The 22,262-nt window shown below is 40.3% G+C and overlaps 1 protein-coding gene across 4 annotated transcripts in view; it reads left to right on the top strand.

Moving 5' to 3' along the window:
• TRPM3 (transient receptor potential cation channel subfamily M member 3) overlaps positions 1-22,262 on the top strand; it is a 948,117-nt gene that overhangs the window by 800,086 nt on the left and 125,769 nt on the right. For all 4 annotated transcript variants that reach the window (XM_062207082.1, XM_062207079.1, XM_062207080.1 and 1 more), the window contains exon 9: positions 6,490-6,562. In XM_062207082.1, coding sequence (XP_062063066.1) covers positions 6,490-6,562 — 73 coding nt within the window. The remainder of the gene's footprint in view (positions 1-6,489; positions 6,563-22,262) is intronic.

Here is a 22,262-nt window from a genome sequence, read left to right as displayed (position 1 = left end):
CTGCCATTCTATGAGTCTGCTGTGTATCCCGCTTCCCATGTTAGATCTTTCTCTCCCTTTTTTATTCTATCAGTTAGTATTTGCAGACATTAGTCTGTAAAATATTCTGGAAAAAAAAAAAGCAGTCATCGTCTTCCTCAGACATCTTCTAGAAACTCTGCTTTTCTAAAGGGTAACATCTTCCAACTCCTCCATCATTTATTTTCCCCCTCCCTGTCTCCAAACCGAAATCTAAATCTAATACTAGGAATGCGTGATAACCTTATCCTCCTGGGTAAGTTTAAGTACTTTTTTTGCTACCCCAGAAGAATTTTCATCTGAAATTTCACCTCAATGAAGTTTAGACTTCAGCAGAACAAGTTGGTCAGATGTTAAGGAATTCTATTTGATTCCTAGTTTCTTAATTCTTCTAGACAATGAACTTAGATGTAGCTTGCTACTAAGTACACAACAAATGATAACAGTCTTCCAGACCATAACCAGCCATGGCTTGAAGAGTTAACTTTCAGAGTTAGCCACAATTTTACCTCTGCCACTCTGGTTCTTTGTCCAGTGGCCTTTAAGTTTGCTTCTCCAGTTCAAGCAACTTCCCCTGAGTTCAGAGTATAGGATAGCAGCCTCTCATTTCCCATGGGAAGTTTGTGGGGACAGTGATAGCTGTTTGGGACAATGTCCAACCGGTACCTAGGCAAGAGCTCTTGCTATGCAGAAGCAGATTTCTGTGCAAATTTACTTGAGTAAATTGAAACACCTTGAGACTCCTCCCAGACCTCCAGAGATCACAACTGGTTTTCACACACACATAGCATAGACAGATGTTTTTGGCTCTCTATGTTTAAAAAAAAAGTTCAAATGTCTATACAGGCATTTCAATTAGCAATTTCTGCCTTACATTCACCCAGGCTCTGACAGTCCTACACAAACAGAGTACAGGTAGGTACAAAAGAGTCAGGTAGTTCCCGAGTTGCTCATACTATCTCCTTCCCTCCCTTCATTACTCCCAAGCATTTAAAGCACAAGACAAAAGAGTGAGAGCCTTTGAATTCCTACCACAGAGCTGTCCATCTAGCTCCCTGTGTGACCTTTAACTAGTCACTTCATCTCTAGACAATAGACTGAAAGATTTCTAAAGCAGATAATTTAACAGTCTATGATTCTATGTACCTGTTCTCGCTAGCATAATGACAAAACTTAGAATTATGTATTAGCAAATATCATAACAGTTACTTGCTACGTATTTGGAAACAGATAATCACTATCATCCCTTTTTGCAGAGAGAGAAACTGGATGCATAAAACAAGTAATTGCACTAGTAAGTCAATGTGAATATCCAAATAAACTTTTGGCTTCCTCTCATAGTTTCTTCTGATTTGGAAAAAAAATCTTCAATGTTTTTCATAATTACTTGGCACATCTCCTCTCTCTTTTCTCTGCCATTAATATCTCCATCTGTATAATAAAAGTCCATATCAATGGCTTGTTGATTACATATTTATGTACATCCATCTTTATATATATATTCATTTATTTATTTATATATTTACATAAAATTAGGAGTAGTAGAAGATAATGTACCTAAAATTAAGTATAACTATTCCTGACAAATAGTGAGGGCCCCTAAATCAGAGTTTTGCTATTATTTTTCTTTTTAATTGGACAAGAAGCTTAGTCAATTCAAGATGCTATAACAAAATGCTAGTATTTTTTGAGGATTTTTGTATCTATGTTCATCAGAGATACTAGTCTATAGGTCTCTCTTTGTTGTATCTAATTTAGAGTTTTGGAATTAAGGTGACACTGGCCTCATGGAAGGAGTTTGGGAGGATTCCCTCCCTTTCAATTGTTTTGAATAGCTTTAGAAGAATTGGAGTTAGTTCTTCTTTAAATATCCAGTAGAATTCAAGAGTGAAGCCATCCAGTCCTGGGTTTTTCTTTTCGGGTGACTTTTTATTACTCATTCAGTCTTCATCTTGGTTGTTGTTCTGTTTAGGTTTTCTATGTCTTCTTGACTCAATTTTGGTAGTTTGTATGTGTTCAGGAATCTATTTCTCCTAGATTTTCTAATTTGTTAACATATAATTGTTTTAACTGTTTGTAGTAATTCCTGATGATTCTTTTCATTTTTGTGATATTCATTGTAATATCTTCCTTTTCATTGCTGATTTTATTAATTTGAGTCTTCTCTCTTTTTCTGTTTATTTGGGCCCTTAGTGTATTAAGTTTGTTTATTTTTTCAATAAACAAACTCTTCATTTCACTGATATTTGTATCTTTTTTGGTGTCAATTTTGCTTATTTCTTCTCTAATTATTTCTTTCTTCCTATTAATTTTGGGTTTGATGTATTATTGTTTTTCTAGCTCCTTGAGATGCATTGGTAGACCATTTATTTCAAGCATTTCCAATAATGCATTTCCAGTTTCTTATTGTAGACCCTAATTGCTATAAACTTCTCTCTTAACACTGCTTTTGCTGTATCCCATAAGTTTTGATATGTTGTGTTGTCATACTCATTCATTTCTAAGAACTTTTTGATTTTTCTTTTGATTTCTTCTCTGTTAATTCAAAAGCATATTGTTCAGTTTCCATGTGTTTACATGTTTTCTAGAGTTTCTTAGGTTGTTAATTTTCAGCTTCATTCCATTACTATCAGAAAAGATACATGTTATGATTTCAGTTGTTTTTGTATTTGTTGAGAGTTGCTTTATGACCTAGCATATGATCTATCCCACATAAAGTTCCATGTACTGATGAAAAGAATGTGTATTTTGCACTTGTGGGATTAAATGTTCTGCAGACAACAGTTAGGGCCATTAGGCACATAGTGTGGATTAGCACTGTTTCTTTATTGGTTTCTTGTGTAGCTGATTTGCCATTGATGACAGTAGGGTGTTTTTGTTTTAAGTAGCCAGGCACCCTGGCATTGGGTGCATATCTATTTACTATAGTGGCATCTTCCTATTGAATTGATCCCTTAATTATTATATAGTGCCCTTATTTGTCTCTTTTAACAATTTTTGTGTTAAAGTCTATTGTCTCTGATATTAGGATCGCTACTCCTGCTTATTTTTGCCTTTCATTAGCATGGAATATCCTTTCTTATCCTTTCTCTTTCAGTTTGTATGTATCTTTGTTGGTGAGATGTGTTTCTTGTAGGCAGCAAATAAATGGATCTTGTATTTTAATCCATTTAGGCAATCTGTATCTTTTAATTGGAGAATTTAGGCCATTTATTTTCAAGATTCTTATTGATAAGTAATGGCTTGGTTCTACCATTTTTCCATAAATATCCCCATTATCTGGGATTTCCTTTGTGCTTTTACTAGAAGATTTTCTGCCTTCACATTCTTTCATGATGCTGACTATCATATCCTGTTTCTATGTGGAGCACATCCTCAAGAATCATTTGTAAGGCTGGATGTGTGGTGACAAATTATATCAATTTTCATTTGTTTTAGAAGGTCTTTATTTCACCTTCATTTATAAATGAGAGCTTTACTGGGCATAGTATTCTGGGTTGACAGTTTTGTTTTGTTTTTTTTTTTTTCTTTTAGGATTTGGACTTTGTCTCTCCATTCTCTTAGCCTGCAGGGTTTCTGATGTTCATGTTTCTTGCAATTCTATATTTATTTCCAGGCATTTGTGGAAATATTTGGTTTTCTCCTCTTATACTTGAAATATGACTCCATGGCTTAGTAGAATGTCTGTTCCTTCAGCATATATCCAGAGGCATGTGCTGGGTGGGGGCAGGGAGCTCAGGACAGAGCTTGAGGGTGGGGCAAGGTCCAGAGTAACACCATAGTTGGGCATGGTAGATCTCTATTGTCAGAGAGAGGAGGGTATGATTGCATCAGATGGCATGATCTCAGCCTCACCCCTCTCTACCAAGGTGAACCCACTTCCCAGAGTGAGCCCAGAGTGGCTACACACCTCACTTAATGCAGGCATATGAACCACACACAGGATTTGTGTGTTCCTCAGTATGAGCACAGAATCGTCTGTGACGACTCACCCAGGCACTCAGGGAACTCTGCACCTCTGAAGTCAGACACAGTGATTACCCAGAGACCTGGCCACACCCTTACCCTATCATGCAGTCTTAGAATTCCCACAGTCATAGCCCACAGAGCTCCCACAGGCACAGGGAGCAGGTGATCCATTCTCAGCCCTGTGAGCCTTCCCTATCTATAGAGAGAGCCAAGGCCAGAGCCAGCTGCCTACCTGAGAGAAGTTGGTTGATGCTCCACCTTGGCAGGTTGAATCTAGGTGCCATGATAGATTGGGGGAAGGGGAGCACTTCACAGGCCTAAGTGGGTGCCCCACTCCCCACCCACAACTACAGGCCAGACTCAAAGTCAGTGGGGACTGTGGGTTTATCCTTCTGATAAAATTCCCCAGGTATGCGCTTGCCATGGCATCCTCTCCTGGCCTTATTAAGATGGTGCTTCCTCCTTGCCAATCACTGGGTTCCCTCGTGGGAAGATGAGGAGAAAGCAAAGTGCTCTCCCTTCACGGGGTTGGGTGGGCACCCTATCCCCCACTAGCACTCCAGGCTGGGCTCAAAGGCAGTGTGGTTTGAAAGATTCTCTTTTAATATCACCAGTGATGTGGTCTGCCATTGGAGCCTCTCACTCACTCCAAGAAGATGGCTTATTCTTCAATAAACTTTTTTTTTTGACAGGCAGTGTTAGACAGTGAGAGAGAGAGACAGAGAGAAAGTCTTCCTTCCGTTGGTTCACCCCCCAAATGGCCGCCATGGCTGGCACTGCGCCGATCCGAAGCCAGGAGCTGGATGCTTCTTCCTGGTCTCCCATACGGATGCAGGGCCCAAGCACCTGGGCCATCCTCCACTGCCTTCCCAGGCCACAGCAGAGAGCCGGACTGGAAGAAGACCAACCGGGACAGAATCTGGTGCCCTAACCGGAACTAGAACCCGGGGTGCCGGTGACACAGGCGGAGGATTAACCAAGTGAGCCGCAGCGCTGGCCTCTTCAATAAACTTTTACACTTTCCCATGATGACAGTCTCGATCAAGCCATTATGAAGATGACAAAATGATTCCCTAAGAAAGATTAAGCCTTATTCTGTAAGACTTATTCTGAAAGACAAATTCTTTATATGGGGATTCCTATGCAAACTTCTGCTCCAACATCATTTTTTAGTTAATTCTTGGCCAGGAATTACTGAAATTTATCCTTATTTCTTTTGTCCCCTCCAATTGCACCCAGGATGAGCTTTCCCTTTCCTGTGTCAGGGACTCATTCATGAGTCATAACCTGCCCTGGGACACTTGCTGTCTGACCTTTCCTTCCATACTGAGTTTTTCCTGGTGAACTCCACCTCCAAAATGCTACCTGTGTCATATAATGCTGCTTCTCTTTGTCTCTCAAAGCTGAATACTCTCTCTGCGACCAGCATTCTATAAAGTAACAAAGTAAGGGGCATGTCAATCCCCTGTTGTTGAGACAACTTGCTTCTTTTTTTAGAGCACAAGATAAGAACTAATCCTCTGGGGTGCAGCAGTAAGAATGCCATGGCACTTCCTGTGTGCCCATTAAAGATCCCTCCCAGAAACATAAGCTCAGGCCTTTTGTGGCCAATAGTGAGTACACCCAGATAACATTTCCCTTGAGTTTCTTTTAATGTCCATGAATTTTAAGGTTATATGAAGGGAATTTTCAGTGTCACAAAAATCAAATTATTCCCAGTGGCTAGTTCATGGCAGCAGTATCAATTGTTAGTAAAAAGCATCTTCTTTGGAATGAGTCTCCCAATTCCCTCTTTTGTTCTCTTCTGTCAACATTCAAGTCTCCCATAAGAATTAATTTTTCCCTACTAGTTCTTTACTCTACTCCCATTATTCTTCCCCAGAGAATACTTTCATCCCCTGAATTACCAAAAGGATGGAGTTATTGTATTTTCTACTTCCCACTTCTTAGAACTGGAGTGTAGTGTTAAATTATCCTAAAGGAAGTTCAAGGTTGTTCAGAGGACAGAAAAACATTTCAATCACAACACCGAAACCCTTGAGAACTATCACTGAGCCGTGAGTGTCATGATGGCTGTGCTGCATGGATGTATTAACACACACACACACACACACAAACACGCAGTTGGCCATTTGTTAAATGGCATGCTGGTTATTAAATATTTCTCAACTCATAGTTTATATTATGGCTTACATGCTTTATAAATCCTAAAGTCTGAATTTTTAAAATGGAAACACTAGGAGAGGTCATTTTGCTCAGTCTCTGGTTCCTCCCCACTGGAACCACAGTCAGTATAGTCATCAAATGTGATCTCTGTTGGGAGGCTCCTGCAGCATTTCTCTCTTAGTGAATTCTTCTCCTGGATCCTTGCTATGTGTGCTTGCCCCGTGGTTAAGAATCTGCTTCGTAGATCTCAAGACAGTTTCTGTTCAATGTGATCTCCATTTAATTTCTCTTGAGGGAAAAATGCATTGCTAATGGTCACTTTGTCTCAAATTGCAGATTACGGTATTTCGGATGGGATCAGAAGGACACCAGGACATTGATTTAGCTATCCTGACAGCTTTACTCAAAGGTAAAATACTGAGTTTCTGTGTCCAGAGAATGCAAAACTAATTTAAATGGATTAACACAGCAAGCTTCTGCTTCCTAATAGTAATTATCATCTCAAATGATACCATGACACACTTAATTACACGTAACAGAAGGGCCCCTCCTATAAGATACTCCTATTTCTACCAAATTCCCCTAGAACAAATCCATTAGGGTTTGACTCAATTTTGTAAAATTTAAATATATTACAATTCAAATCTTGCCCGTTGAGTATTAAAAATATATAAACAGTAACATAATGTGTAAGACACTAAGTTTTCTGATGTTATTCAACAGTAATCATTACCCTATCTACATTCAAAAGCAATTTGAAATGGCATATGTGTGTGTAGACAATATTACATTAAAACAGAAATCAAGGCCATTGGGAAGAGGGAAGAAACAAACAAAAAATAGGTTACTATATTGGGTATCAAGGAGCATTTAATTGAACTCTAAGCTACTGTGGGTTGTAGAATTGTGGTTGTACCCATTTATAGGGTAGTTTTTATCATATTTTTTATTTCTAATATTACAGAGATATCTTACTGCATGTCCTCATCCTTGAGTCCATATCCAAGAGAAACACTGTTTGCTTCAAGTTCTGCAGGCCAAATACCATGTTAATGTATCTTAATAATACAAAGCGAATTCATAGCATGAACTCAGGTCCAAGAACGTCTAACTCTTCACAATAACATATGTGACTTCACTGACAATAGTAGTCATTGATTCTCCCCCACTCACTCCTCAAATATATGTATTCATTAAAAATCTTGACCACATTTCAAGTTGTTCCAATTCCATGAAATGTGTCCTGTGTCCTAGGTTGAGTATCTGAGGTCTGAATCATTTCATTCCAATGACCTACAAAATACAAACACTGGGCAGAAAAATCAAGGGAGCAGGGACCATGAATGGACTGAACCATAAAGAATATTGTGGGTTTCCCTCTCCCTTTATCAGAGACAAAAATAAAAGTTTGAGGCAAATAACCCTTCAATATTTGCTGTTGCTGTTGTAACTCAGCAGATTAAGCAGCTGCCTTTGATGCCAGCATCCCATATCAGCACTGGATTGAATACCCACTTCTCCACCTTCAATCCAGTTGCCTAACAATGTGTTTGGGAGGCAGCAGAATATGGTCCAAGTGTTTGCACCCCTGCCACCAACATGGAAGACCTAGATAGACTTCCAGGCTCTGCTTCATCCTGGCCCAGCCCCATCTGGGGATTGAATGGGAGGATGGGAGATTCTCTCTCTTCCCCTCTCTCTTTCTCTCCCCTCTCTCTCTGTAACTCTGCCTTTCAAATAAATAGCTAAATATTTTTTAAAATATTTGCTATTCCTATATAAAATAAGAAAAAGTAATAATGTTGATAATTAACGTTTACTAGCCAAACACTGTAGTTGAACTTCATGCATAAATTCATTTATTCTTCACAACAGTTCAAATACTAGTTTATTTTAAACTTCACTTTATCAATAGGGAAATTAAGGCACACAGAAATGCAGTAATATGCCCGAGATGAGTTGGCCAGCAAATGGTGGGGATAATCTGACCCCATAGCTCCCATCTACATATATCACCAAGGTAACCCGATACCACCGGTAATAAGAAATGCAGCAATATATTTATGACCTTGAACATTGGGAGCTATTGGGAAAGTAAGCCAATTTGTAGTAAGAACATAGGGCCATCATAATTTTCTGTTTAAAGTATTTTCTTCCTCTTTCACCCTTTAAAATGTGCTTCACCTTTGGGTCAGTCTTAGAATGTATTGGTTGTACTCTAGAGTAGATTTTCTCCAACTCTTTTGAGGATGACATATCATATGTAATATACTACAATACTACAGCCAAGTGGTTACACTTATGTATAATTAGGAAATTGAAAATACATGAAATAATATTTACAATGACATTATACAATGAAATTGGATATTTTCTATTGTAATCTATTCTATTTAATGCTTATTCTAGCTCACTGAATTGAATTCATGACCCACTAATGGGTCATAACCTGCAGTTGAGAAAACACTGACAAAGGAGATTAAAGGAAATTATGATTGCTCTAAGAAATTAACATTTATAATCACCATAATGAACATTATTTATGCAGTAATTGATGCTAATGGGAATTTATGCTATTAAAATATTATGATGTGTCAACTCTATGTTGCAAAGATTTTTAAATATGCTGGGATGTTGATCTACTTGGTTGTGAAGGGTATGAATAATAATACTTCTACTGACTTCTTTGGAGGCCAAGAGCATACCCATATCAGTTTTAAATTTTTACATTTGTTCAATTGTTTTGCTATATATTTTTAAAATTTATGCTTGAATAGGTTATATATAATTTTTATAATTATATTTTGTTTCTGATCATCCAATACATGAGGAATCCTTACAAGTCCACCTTTTATTATGAAAAATTTGAAAAGTTTCAGAGAAAATCAGAAGATAATATAGAAGGAGTAGAGAGCCATGAAATTAACTAGTGGTCCCTAAATACAAAGACAAGACCTATAGGAACCAGGTGGCAGTGAGAAAAACATCCCTTTGCTGCTACTGTGTCTGATCCCACTGAGTGGGATTTTCTTTTATCTGCATAATATATGTTAGAAGATACTGTTTCTACAATATAGACTCATCAGGTGTCTAAAAATAAACAGAAAGAGGAAGAGACAAAAGTCTTTTCTTTCAGAGACGTGAGATATCAATGGTGAGCCGGGGTAGCTTTTAAGAAGCCATGTTACATTTGGGCCCTGTATTGAATGAAGAACTACTCCTGGAGAGTCATGAGGCCAGAGACTACACCTTTCTCCTCTATTCACTCTCCCCTTCTCTGCTGCACACACACACACAAGGGGAGTCTAAGAGAAATGCCCAGTTATCTGAGCTTTTGAACAAAGAGCAAATGATTTCTTCAGCATGGCCTGCCTAAATCAGAGTGACCAGAGAAGACTTTCACTAGGGAAGACCTCAGCTTGCCCTGATAAACCCTTCAGTGCCCATCAGCCTGCTCTCTCAGTAGCCTCATCCTGTCTGCACCCTCCACACCTCTTTCCCCAAGCTCAATAAAGCCAGAAAGACACCTGTTCACAGCAAATGAAGTTATTACATGAGGCCCCTGAATCCTTTCTGTGAATAAAATTATCTCCATTTATTTATCCTTTCTTGAAGACCTTGGATTCAATACAAAATCAAATCACGTGAGCAACTACTCTTGCATTCAGCAACACACACTGAAGTGCAATACATGAGGATTGCCATCCTTCACGAAGGGAAGATTCCTGTCCTTGGGGTCTCATCGTCATGGGTAAAGAAGTTAATCTGAGGCATGAGGAAGAGTGCTCTGTTGCTTGCTTCCTTTCCTGTAAAGCACTTTAAAAGAGCTAAGAAAAGTGGGGGAAAAAGTATGTTTCTCCTCAAACCTGTCAAGATCATAAAAAATGGGACATCTGAGAAATGTTCATGACCATATGAGCCTAAGGAGAAAGATGATGGCTAGGGGTGGGCATGGAGGTATAAAACTAAGAAAATATGAGTTAAAGTATGGAAGTCCATTTCTTAATGTTAAGAAGAAAAATAAGAGAGATATTTATTATGGATGTGAGCAGTAGACACACAAGTATGAAACCTGCACAATGGTGCTGGCATTGTGGTACAGCAGGTTAAGCCCCTATCTGCGACACTGGCATCCCATATTGGAGCACCAGTTCACACCCTAGATACTCTGCTTCTGATCCAGCTCTCTGCTAATGCACTGAGAAGGTAGCAGAAGATGGTCCATGTGCTTGGGACCTGCCACCCATGTGAGAAACCCAGCTGGAGCTTCAGGCTCATGGATTCAGCCTGGCCCAGCCCCCCTGTTATGGCCATTTAGGGAATGAACCAGCGGATGGAAGGTCGCTTTTTGTATGTCTCCCTCTGTCTCTGTCACTCTCCCTTTCAAATAAATAAAATCAATCATTTTCTAAAAAAAGAAACAACTCCACAATTCTTTCATGTCAAGAAGATAAAAAGCTGGGGGAGAAGGGGTTAGACATTTTAACCCAGCAGGTTAAGCTGCCTCTTGGTATGCCAGCACCCCATTTTGGAGTCCCACCTCAGCTTCCAATCTAGCTTCCTGCTAATCAAAACTCTAGGAGATAGCAAATGATGGCTCAGTTACTTGGTTTCAAACCAACCACGTGGGAGACCCAAACAGAATTCCTGGCTCTTAGTTTTAGCCTAGCCTAGCCCCAGTTGCAGGCATGTGAGGAGTGAACCAGAGGATGAAAGATTGTCTCTCCTTCTCTTTCTGTCACTCTGCCTTTCAAATAAATAAAAAGTGAATAAATACATCTTTTATATAAAAAGGAATATGGCAATTCATAGAATTGTAAATGTCAATTATATGTCTATATACACACATTATATATATATATACACACATGAATTTATATTTAAAGACTATGACTAGTAAAGGCAGTACGTACATAAAGTATCTATATAAATCAAATAAATATGAATAATAGCTGATCACTATTCACCTAAAAAAAATGACTAGAACTATCCCTGGGGAATCTAAGCAATAGATATATGGATGGGCCGGCACCGCGGCTCACTAGGCTAATCCTCTGCCTGTGTCACCAGCACTCCGGGTTCTAGTCCTGGTCAGGGCACCAGATTCTGTCCTGGTTGCTCCTCTTCCAGTCCAGCTCTCTGCTGTGGCCTGGGAAGGTAGTGGAGGATGGCCCAAGTCCTTGGGCCCTGTACCCACATGGGAGACCAGGAGGAGGCACCTGGCTCCTGGCTTTGGATCGGCGCAGCGCGCCAGCCGTGGCGGCCATTTGGGGGGTGAACCAATGGAAGGAAGACCTTTCTCTCTGTCTCTCTCTCACTGTCTAACTCTGCCTGTAAAAAAAAAAAAAAAAAAAAAAGACATATGGATGGAGAACTAAAAGAAAGCAATGTATGTGAGATCAAAAGTCTCTATGGACTTACATAATCATTTCTGAGATATTATGGTTGCTATAATTTTATTTTTGAGTTTTTCTTCTTCTAACATAATTAATTCTGTAAATAATTAATAAACCAATCACAGACACTTATGTGAAGGACAAATTCTAAGGCATTTGTGAATTTCTTCAACAGGTAAAGAAAGTTTGAAATCAAAACTGAAATGCAAAAAGAATAAACTGTGTTCTGTATGATTTCAGAAAGATTTCAAGAAAGCATACCATTGATTCAATTAGAAAACACAAAACTGTGAAAATCACAATGTTCTGACCCCTCTTCTTTAAAATTCTATCTTTATGGTATTTAAAACCTTTAAATAAAGGTGGGTAAACTATTTAAAAAGCAAAAAAGCATATTTTAATTTTTCAAGCCACTTCTTTATACATATCTTCTCAACTCTATTAACTAGAAAATAAAGAATTATCACAAATTAGCACTGACATCAGTAGGCAATTCATCTTGCTACCTAACTCATCTGATTTTCAAAAGTGGCTTAATCAAATCCCAATAAAACAAAACCTTTGGCAAAGTCCGAAGTAGCTTAGCTGTAATTCCATGCATCCAATAGATCTCATAAGGAACTAACATCTCCTGCAGTACTTAAGGAGCAGTTCCTTTGCTTAAACACAAATGATGTTTTACTGAGTGTCACAGGCCCAGCTTTGGAAATCAAAGATGTTTCTAATTACATGTACGATCTTTGCTGCCCATCTTACTTGTTTAATATAGCAATACATGGTTGCTTTCTTCATGTTATTTTATTAATCTTGTACTGTTTAGATATCCGTAATAAGACCAGGAAACAATATCCCTCTTGACATTTTTTATCACTTACATGAGGTACAAAGTTGCTATGGTTTTTAAATATTATACAAATGGAAGTAGAGGAAATGTGGCCCAGCAGAAACCTTCAAAGTCAAAACGTGTGACAGTTTTTACCAATTTCAGTCATAAGAAGTCCCAAGGGCAGTAAACTGTGGGTGAAGACTGAAATACTTCAGTTAGGGACTCCACTCACCAGGCAAGGTTTATAAAATCGAGAGCCTCTCAAGAGTATTTGCTAAGCCCTCTCTGCTTCAGGCCTCTTACTTTTCCCATGTCTTTGGACTTAATAGATCAGACTTCCTCAAACACGCTTGCTTCTTGGTGGTCCATTGTATCCCTTTTTTCAAATCCTAACTCAGAGACTACAGAGCAAATATGTTATCAGCAGTTGAAGCCCAGGCATGGGCCCCTAGAACCAATGTCTGTCACCTGCCTCTTCCCAAAGCCGTAAAACTCACTTCCACTTCGCTACCCCCACACAATTACAGACTAGGAAATTAAGACAGACCAAAGAGTCTAAAAGATGTTAAAGATCATTTGGCAAATCAGTGGCAGAGCCAAACATTAAATCTAGGTCTCTTCATCTATATTCAATTTTCTTTATAGTACATGTGTGAGGTTTTGAGGGATCCAACATTCCCTGGCTCTCCAATGCCACGGAGATGTTACACACCGGCTTCAGAGGTACAAGGTACAGATCTAGACATCTACTTCCCTCCAACTCCCAAGGCACAGCCAGGTCCATCAGCTGCCAGAGGAACTTAGCTGCCCATATGACATTTTTTTGAGAAGGTGATGACTACAGTTTCACCCAGAGTGAGCAATATCAGACACATGTTTTAGTTTTTACACTTAGAATCATCAGTGGAATACTGCTGCAATTGGGAATCTTCGTAGCTACAAGGGGCAGAGACACCATTTAAACTAGCTCAAGCAAATAAGCAAAAGAGGTATGTAGGCTGACATGACCAGAAAGTCAGTCTCAGGACAAAATGAATGCTCGCAACGTGGGATCCAGGATCAAATCTGTCATCAGATTCTCCTACAACTCTCAAACGTTAGCCTGTTTGTGGTTTGGGCAAAACAGCCATCAGCAGCTCCAGGCTCATACCCAACCAGCTGAGAGAACCTCAGTTAACAAAGAACCATTTGTCCAGGTAATTATGACAGTAAGGTCCTTACCTTGGCTCAGAGCCCATTCCTGAGTCCATCACTGTTGGAGGAAGAATTTCTATAACTGTGAAGTGATGTAAGTTATCAATTCCATCCATGTCAGGCACTAGAACCAGAAAAATGGGAAAGAAAGGATGCTGGTAAGACAAAAGGCAACTAAGGCAGACACATGTCTCCACAATTGTATTAAAAGAAATATTGAAGGTCACAGTGTCAGATTGGCCACAATTCCAAGAACTCCAAACTGTGAATCAATTCTTTAGCCTGTACAAAAATGGAAACCAAGTCAAATGAATACCAATGAGGGTTCAGACGTTAACCCAGGTCATTTTCATAAGCATTACTTCAGGGAAACCTACATATGACACCTACTACCATTATTTACTGTATAATGTTTACTTCTAATCACTGCTACCTCTTCCATTTTTGTCATCTATACTTGATTATTTATGCCCAAAATTTTAAAGATTACCTTCTTTCTACATTTTTTTCTAAAGACCAAAGTCAATTCCTTAGAAAAGAAATTATCCTACAGAGGGCAAATCACCCCAGGCTTCCCTCACTCACTCCTCTCCCAACCCCACCACCACCTCAATCCATCAGTGTGGCACTTACCACAGGGGAGACCACATGGCCAAAGGGCCTTATAACACAACCGTGCCACAGGACAGTGATGGCCATGGTCAAAACATCCCTACTCACTGACTGGACACACTGTGTGACCTCAGACTCCTGATCTGTAAGAATGGAGATAACAATACTAAAACCTTGGGGCCAGCGCCGTGGCTCACTTGGTTAATCCTCTGCCTGTGGCGTCAGCATCCCATATGGGTGCCAGGTTCTAGTCCCGGTTGCTCCTCTTCCAGTCCAGCTCTCTGCTGTGGCCCAGGAGGGCAGTGGAGGATGGCCTAAGTGCTTGGGCCCCTGTACCCGCATGGGGGACCAGGAAGAAGCACCTGGTTCCTGGCTTTGGATTGGCGCAGCACCAGCGGTAGCAGCCATTTGGGGAGTGAACCATCAGAATGAAGACCTTTCTGTCTCTCTCTCTCTCTCTCTCACTGTCTATAACTCTACCTGTCAAATAAATTTTAAAAAAATACTAATACCTCCCTCATGATCCTCATAACAATGTTAGCTGATAATGCAAGAAAGTACCTAACATAGTACTTGGAAAAATCTATTTAATACATGGTGACCTGACTGAGGAGGATGATGATGGTACCAAACTAGAAATGAGGAAGTGTTTACATACACACTGTGCCTGGCACTTAGTTGGACTCCAAAACATATTTATTGAGCTCCTGAATGAGTTATCAACAGGTTTTGGGATCGAGTTGGATTTCTACTTATATCCTACTTCTCCACTGACTGTGACCACATAACCAAGTTATCTAACTTCTGTATGCCTCAACTCCCCATGCTGAGAAAGGGAATGACAATCATACCTCTCTCGTGAGTTGATATAAGGAGTACAATGAGAACTACAACACTGGAAGCTCTCTTAGGGCAAGCCTCTGCCTTCTTTACATAAACCCTCAGCACACAGTAGTTCTATACCCTTTCCTTTCTAAAATGGGCTTTTTTTTTTTTACAGAGTTGGAGAGAGAGACAGAGAGAAAGGTCTTCCTTCCGTTGGTTCACCCCCCAAATGGCCGGTACGGCCGGAGCTGTCCGATCCGAAGCCAGGAGTCAGGAGCTTCCTCCTGGTCTCCCACGCAGCTGCAGGCGCCCAATCACCTGGGCCATCCTCCACTGCCCTCCCGGGCCACAGCAGAGAGCTGGACTGGAAGAGGAGCAGCCGGGACTAGAACCAGGCGCCCATATGGGATGCCAGTGCCACAGGTGGAGGATTAGCCAAGTGAGCCACGGCGCCGGCTCCTAAAATGGGCTTTCACAATTTCTAGGGCACTAGGATGTCCCCATGTCCAAAGCCCATCAGGATCACAAAATGTTGAATTCAAAGGAACCATAAATTTGAATATTAAAAAACAAACCTAAACAAAGAGAAAACTTCTAGCATACAAGTGAGGGTCCAGAACAAACCACAGAAGAGTGTCATCTGAAAAATGGTTGAGCATACGCTAAGCTGCCTTAAAAATGAAATTAATTTTCTGGCAAGTTTATTTTCATGCAAATCCCAATAGTCCTCAGAGTAATAACAGGAGCTAAGGTAGATAGCAATTTCAGACATTTCTGCTTATCTCCAAGAGAAGGCAATAAAAGAACTTAAATCTCTTAATCCCTTTTATTTGTGTAGTGCTCTACAATTCACAGAGTATTTTCATCCAAGTTTTATTATCTAATCTTCACAACAAGTCTATGAAATGATTATCAAATAATTTATCTGCAAACTGGCACTACTTTATGCATGAAAGTAAGCAGTATTCATAATGATCCAAGAACAACTAGCACCAGGACTAGCACTGTGGCATAGTAGGTTAAGCCTCCACCTGTGGCACCGGCATCCCATATGGATGCCCGTTCTGGTCCTGGCTGCTTCACTTCCAAGCCACTGTGGCCATTTGGGGAGTGAACCAGTGGATGGGAGAACTCTGTCTCTCCCTCTTTCTGTCTATAACTCTACCTCCCAAATAAATAAATAAATCTAAAGAAAATAAAAATTAAAATAAACCAAGAATGCCCAGGCAAACTTGGAGCTATGGATACCCTGGTTACAAACTACATCTTTTGGCCGGCGCCGCGGCTCAATAGGCTAATCCTCCGCCTTGCGGCGCCAGCACCTGGGTTCTAGTCCCAGTCGGGGTGCCGGATTCTATCCTGGTTGCTCTTCTCCCAGTCCAGCTCTCTGCTGTGGCCCGGGAGTGCAGTGGAGGATGGCCAAGTCCTTGAGCCCTGCACCTGCATGGGAGACCAGGAGAAGCACCTGGCTCCTGACTTCGGATCAGCGCGGAAGGAAGACCTTTCTGTCTGTCTCTCTCTCAATGTCCACTCTGCCTGTCAAAAAAAAAAAAAAAAAAAAAAAAAAACCTTCTCGTTAAGAAGTTCCTGGAGAAAAGGAGTGTGTCTTCTTGCCTTTGTATTTCAGCAACCAGCAAAACACCTGACAAACACTAGGTATTTAATAAAGAACAATTTACTGGTAGAAGTTGTTGGGTCCTGGCCCAATTGACCACTAACAAAAGTCATAAATAATCCACACATATCACCCCAATGTCATTCACGTGAGTTCTACCCTCTCAAGTCAAGAAATGCAAATTCTACACCTGTCTCAGGATTTCTTCAAATTCCTGGAAGATCATGGTCACTCCTACATTCAGCTTCCTGATTCTATATGCATTGTTTCTTTTCCTCATCACAGAACTCAAAATGTAAAGCACAGTGCTTCCATGGTTTCAAAACTAAAACAAACATTTACTTATGCAAAGCACTTAATAAACATTGTAGATTTTTTAAAAAATGTAGAGAGGGATAGAAAACGATGACTTCTCAGTAATGCAAAACTTCTAACTGAACACCAGGCTTCTCCAATGTTGACATGCTTTAGCTACTCCACACTAGGGTTTTCCATGGATCCTTCCTCATGGCCTCCCCAGTGTCACACTATCCCACAGGCTCTTCCCACTACCACGATGCCTTCTCCCAATATTTGTTTCTTCCTCAGACTTCCTTCAAAGGGTGAAACAAACCCTTTCTAGCAGAACAGCTTATCTGCAGTCTCGGATGTTTTGCACCCTGCCATTAAGTCTCTTCTACCCTAAGCAGCTTTGTAAGAGATTTTTGCAAACAAAGACAATTGCCTTCCTAAGCAGAGTCCAGGTACCAGTACCAGTTCAGCTCTTCTCAGAAGAGACTCCAATGATGTCCTTTGCTCCAGAGTCTTTTTTGTTTTTTGGTTTTTTGGTTTTTTTTTTTTTTTTTTGCTTGTTTGGTTTTTTTGGTTTTTTGTTTGTTTGTTTTTTGTTTTTGTTTTTGTTTTTGTTTTTGACAGATAGAGTGGACAGTGAGAGAGAGAGAGAGACAGAGAGAAAGGTCTTCCTTTTTCCGTTGGTTCACCCCCCAATGGCTGCTGCGGCCGGCGTGCTGCGGCAGGCGCGCTGCACTGATCCGAAGCCAGGAGCCAGGTGCTTCTCCTGGTCTCCCATGCAGATGCAGGGCCCAAGGACTTGGCCATCCTCCACTGCACTCCCGGGCCACAGCAGAGAGCTAGACTGGAAGAGGAGCAACCGGGATAGAATCTGGCACCCCAACCGGGACTAGAACCCGGTGTACCGGCGCTGCAAGGCGGAGGATTAGCCTATTGAGCCATGGCGCAGGCCGTAAATTTTAAAGTAATCACAAATTATTAAAACTAAGTAGTATAACAACAAATCCCATTTTTTAAAAATTTTTATTTATTCATTTGAGAGGTAGAGTTATAGATAGAAAGAGGAAGAGACAGAGAGAAAGGTCTTCCATCTGCTGGTTCACTCCCCAAATGGCCCCAAACAGCTGGAGCTGAGAAGATCTGAAACCAGGATCTAGGAGTTCTTCCAGGTCTCCCATGTGGGTGCAGGGACCCAAGGACTTGGGCCATCTTCCACAGCTTTCCCAGGCCATAAACAGAGAGCTGGATAGGAAGAGGAGCAGTCAGGACATGAACTGGCACCCATATGGGATGCCAGTGCTGCAGATGTAGGCTTAGCCCACCACGCGACAGCACCAGCCCCAATATAACATTCTTAACCAATGGCTTGACAAAAATATAAAACAAAATTTTATAAAATTATATTTTCAGCAATACTGATAAACAAAGACATTTTGTTTTGTTTTTTAAATTTTAGCTCCCACATATAAGGGAGAATATGCAGTATTTGTCTTTTGGGGTCTGGCTTATTTCACTCAACATGATGTTCTCCAGTTTGTCCATTTTGCTGCAGATGGTAAAATTTCATTCTTTTTTTATAGCTGAATAGTATTCCATTGTGTAAGTAAACATTTCTTTTATCCATTCATCTGATGATAGATACTTGGTTGATTCCGAATTTTGGCTATTGTGAACAGTGCTGCTATAAATGTGGTGGTGCAGGTAGCTTTGATACATTGTGTTAAAATCTTCTGGGTATATACCCAGCAGTGGGATTGCTGGATCATATAGCAAGTCTAATTCTGATTTTTAAAGAAATCTCCACACTTTTCCATAGTGGCTGCACTAATTTACATTCCCACCAACCATGTATAACTGTTCCCCTTTGTCCATCCTGGACAGCACTTGTTACTCTCTGTTTTGGATTTTAGCCATTCTGACAGCGGTAAAGTGATATCTCATTATGGTTTTGAGTTGCATTTCTCTGGTAGCTAGTAATGTTGAGCCTTTTTTTATGTATTTGTTGGTCATCTGTATTTCTTCTTTTGAGAACTGTCTGTTGAAGTGTTTTGCCTATTTCTCAACTAGATTTGTTCTTTTATTGTTGCATTTTGCAAGTTGCTGATATATTCGTGATATTAATCCTTTGTCAGATGGTTTGCAAATATTTTTTCCATTCTATTGATCATTTCCCTTGCTGTGCAAAAGCTTCTGAGTTTGATATAGTCCCATTTATTTAGTTTTGCTTTTGTTGCCTCTGCTTTGATGGTCTTGTCCAAGAAGTTGTCCCCTACACCAGTGTCTTCGAATGTTTCCCCTCCATTTGGTTCCAGAAACTTCACATTCTCAGGTCTGACATTTAGGTCTTTGATCTATCTTCAGTTGATATTTGTATATGGTGAGAGGTATAGATCTAATTTTATTCTTCTACATCCATACATCCAGTTTTGCTAGGACCATTTGCTGAAGAGATTATCCTTACTCTACTGCATGGTCTGAGCACTTTAGTCAGAAATCAGTTGTTTTTATGTCTGTGAATTAATTTCTGGGCTCTCTATTCTTTTTTTTTTTTAACTTTTATTTAGTAGATGTAAATTTCCAAAGTACAGTTTGTGGATTACAATGGCTTTTTCCCTCTCATAACTTCCCTCCCACCCGTAACCCTCCCGTCTCCCGCTCCCTCTCCCATTCCATTCACATCAAGATTCATTTTCAATTATCTTTATATACAGAAGATCGATTTAGTATATATTAAGTGAAGATTTCATCAGTTTGCCCCCACACAGAACACAAAGTGCCAAATACTGTTTGAGCACTATTCATATCATTAATTCACATTGAACTACACATTAAGGACAGAGATCCTACATGGGGAGTAAGGGCACAGTGACTCCTGTTGTTGACTTAACAAACTGACACTCTTGTTTAAGGCATCAGTAATCACCCTAGGCTCTAGTCATGAGCTGCCAAGGCCATGGAAGCACCCTGAGCTCACCATCTTTGATCTTATTTCGACAAGGCCATAGTCAAAGTAGAAGTTCTCTCCTCCCTTCAGAGAAAGGTACCTCCTTCTTTGATGGTCTGGGCTCTCTATTCTGTTCCATTGATCTATATATTGGTTTTTATGACAGTACCATGCTGTTTTTTTTTTTTTGACAGGCAGAGTAGACAGTGAGAGAGAGAGAGAGAGACAGAGAGAAAGGTCTTCCTTTTATCATTGGTTCACCCCCCAATGGCCACTGAGGCCGGCGCACCTTGCTGATCCGAAGCCAGGAGCGAGGTGCTTCTCCTGGTCTCCCATGCGGGTGCAAGGCCCAAGGACCTGGGCCATCCTCCACTGCACTCCCAGGCCACAGCATAGAGCTGGACTGAAAGAGGAACAACTGGGACAGAATCCGGCACCCCAATCAGGACTAGAACCCCGTGTGCCGGCGCCGCAGGTGGAGCATTAGCCTATTGAGCCATGGCGCCAGCCAGTACCATGCTGTTTTAATTACTGTAGCTTTGTAGTATGCTTTGAAGTCAGGTATTGCAGTGCCTCCAGCTTGATTTTTCTTATTCAGGACCACTTTGGTATTCTGGGTCTTATATGATTCCATATGAATTTTTAGGAATGCCTTTTCTAATTATGAAAAGAATGTCATTCACATTTTGATAAGGATTGAATTGAATCTGTAGATTGCTTTAGGTAGTATAAACATTTTAATGATATTGATTCTTTTAATCCATGAGCAAGGAATATGACATCTAGGAATAAATTTAACCAAACAGGTGAAAGATCTGTACAAATAAAATTATCAAACATTCATGAAAGAAATTGAGGATACACACACAGAAAAAGGAAAATCTATAGATTTGAACAGACCATTGTTGGCATATCTTCAAGATTTTGACCATATCATTGCAGAAATTTAAAGCTAAACAGAGCCAGAGATTTAGGAAACTGAGGTGCACCTGCTGGTGTTTGGAGGAAGAACTGGAACTCAGGTCTGCAGACACCCAGGTCCATCATTCTTCCCTTGCACCAGACAACCAGCTCTGATGACAGTTGTGGCCACTCTTGGCCTCTAGTTTCCCAGGAGCTAAAGCATCCTTGCACTCTGTGACTTGCTCATGCCTCCAGATTGGCGCAGGAAGAAAGCTCAGTGTACTCAGTGACCTGCGCACAAAACTGATGGCAAACACAGAGCTTCCAAGTCACTCTGAGGTTGTGATGCACTCATCACTGCTGACCCCCAGCAGGGCTCTGGAATCATACTATTTCTTTCTTGAGTTGCTTGAGAGCAACAAATCAGCATGATTGACTACATCAGTCATTGCCTCCTCTGAATTATAGGATCATGCAGATTGGCAGCAGCACAATTCTACAATCAGTAGTTTGCAAGACAAACAAAAATTATTGGAATAACAATAGTAAAACTTAAAACAATAACAACTAATTCAGAACTCATGCTTATAAGTATTTGCTAATTTAATCATCCCAATAGCACAGAGAGGCAGTTACTGTCAGTACCATGCATTCTACAGTGGAGGAAACTGAGACACTGAGAAGCTAAATGTCTTGCCCAAGGTCACACAGCTAGAAGGAGGCTAGATGTGGAGGCTAGATGTAAAGCCAGGTTATCTGAGTCCAGGACACTTGCTGTTCATCCTGAGCACCCACTGTCAGGACTAGAAATTAGGGATTATCACATTTTGTACATATTTTGGATAATCAACAATGACTCAACCTTTTTAAGTGCATGAAAAAGTAGACAAATAAAGAGCAGATCAATATGGCCCACTGAACACAGACTATACCATTATTATCCTTCAAACATCTCTGAAACAAGAATAAGAGGTCATTATTAAAAGCATTAGCATAGAAACAATATTTTGTGCCTACCTCACTGATTTTCCCTCTTCCACACTAAATAGCCCAGACTCCCTTGTTAAGAAATTAGGACAATGCAACTAGACTTCAGTCAATGAGATGTGCTCATGAGTGTGCATGCCATTTCTAGAAATTTGAAGATGAGAAGCAGATGGAAGAATGGAAGATAGCAGACCAGAAAAAAAAAAAAGAAAAGGAATACTAAACTGTTGTCAATCTGACTTATGCATCCATAAGGCCCAGAAATTGGGGCATCCAAAGACTCAAAAAAAATAGTGAAGGGAGGGAAAATGTAAATGAATACAAATAAAATTGTTAACGTCTTTTTTAAGAAGCATCCAGAATATCATATCTTCTCTCCCTACTACTCCCCAAAATCTTCCCTAACCAAAGAGTAAAAGGTTATTCTCTGTAGGGGATAAAGAAGTTTTCTTGTATAGGAGACACAGGATGCAAAGTGAGGGCTGGGCTACAGTACTGAACAGTGACAGGGACACT

The sequence above is a fragment of the Lepus europaeus genome, chromosome 12 (assembly GCF_033115175.1).
Source record: "Lepus europaeus isolate LE1 chromosome 12, mLepTim1.pri, whole genome shotgun sequence".
Lineage (NCBI taxonomy): Eukaryota > Metazoa > Chordata > Mammalia > Lagomorpha > Leporidae > Lepus > Lepus europaeus.
Note: the sequence above shows the minus strand (reverse complement) of the source record. Positions and strands in the feature narration are given on the sequence as shown.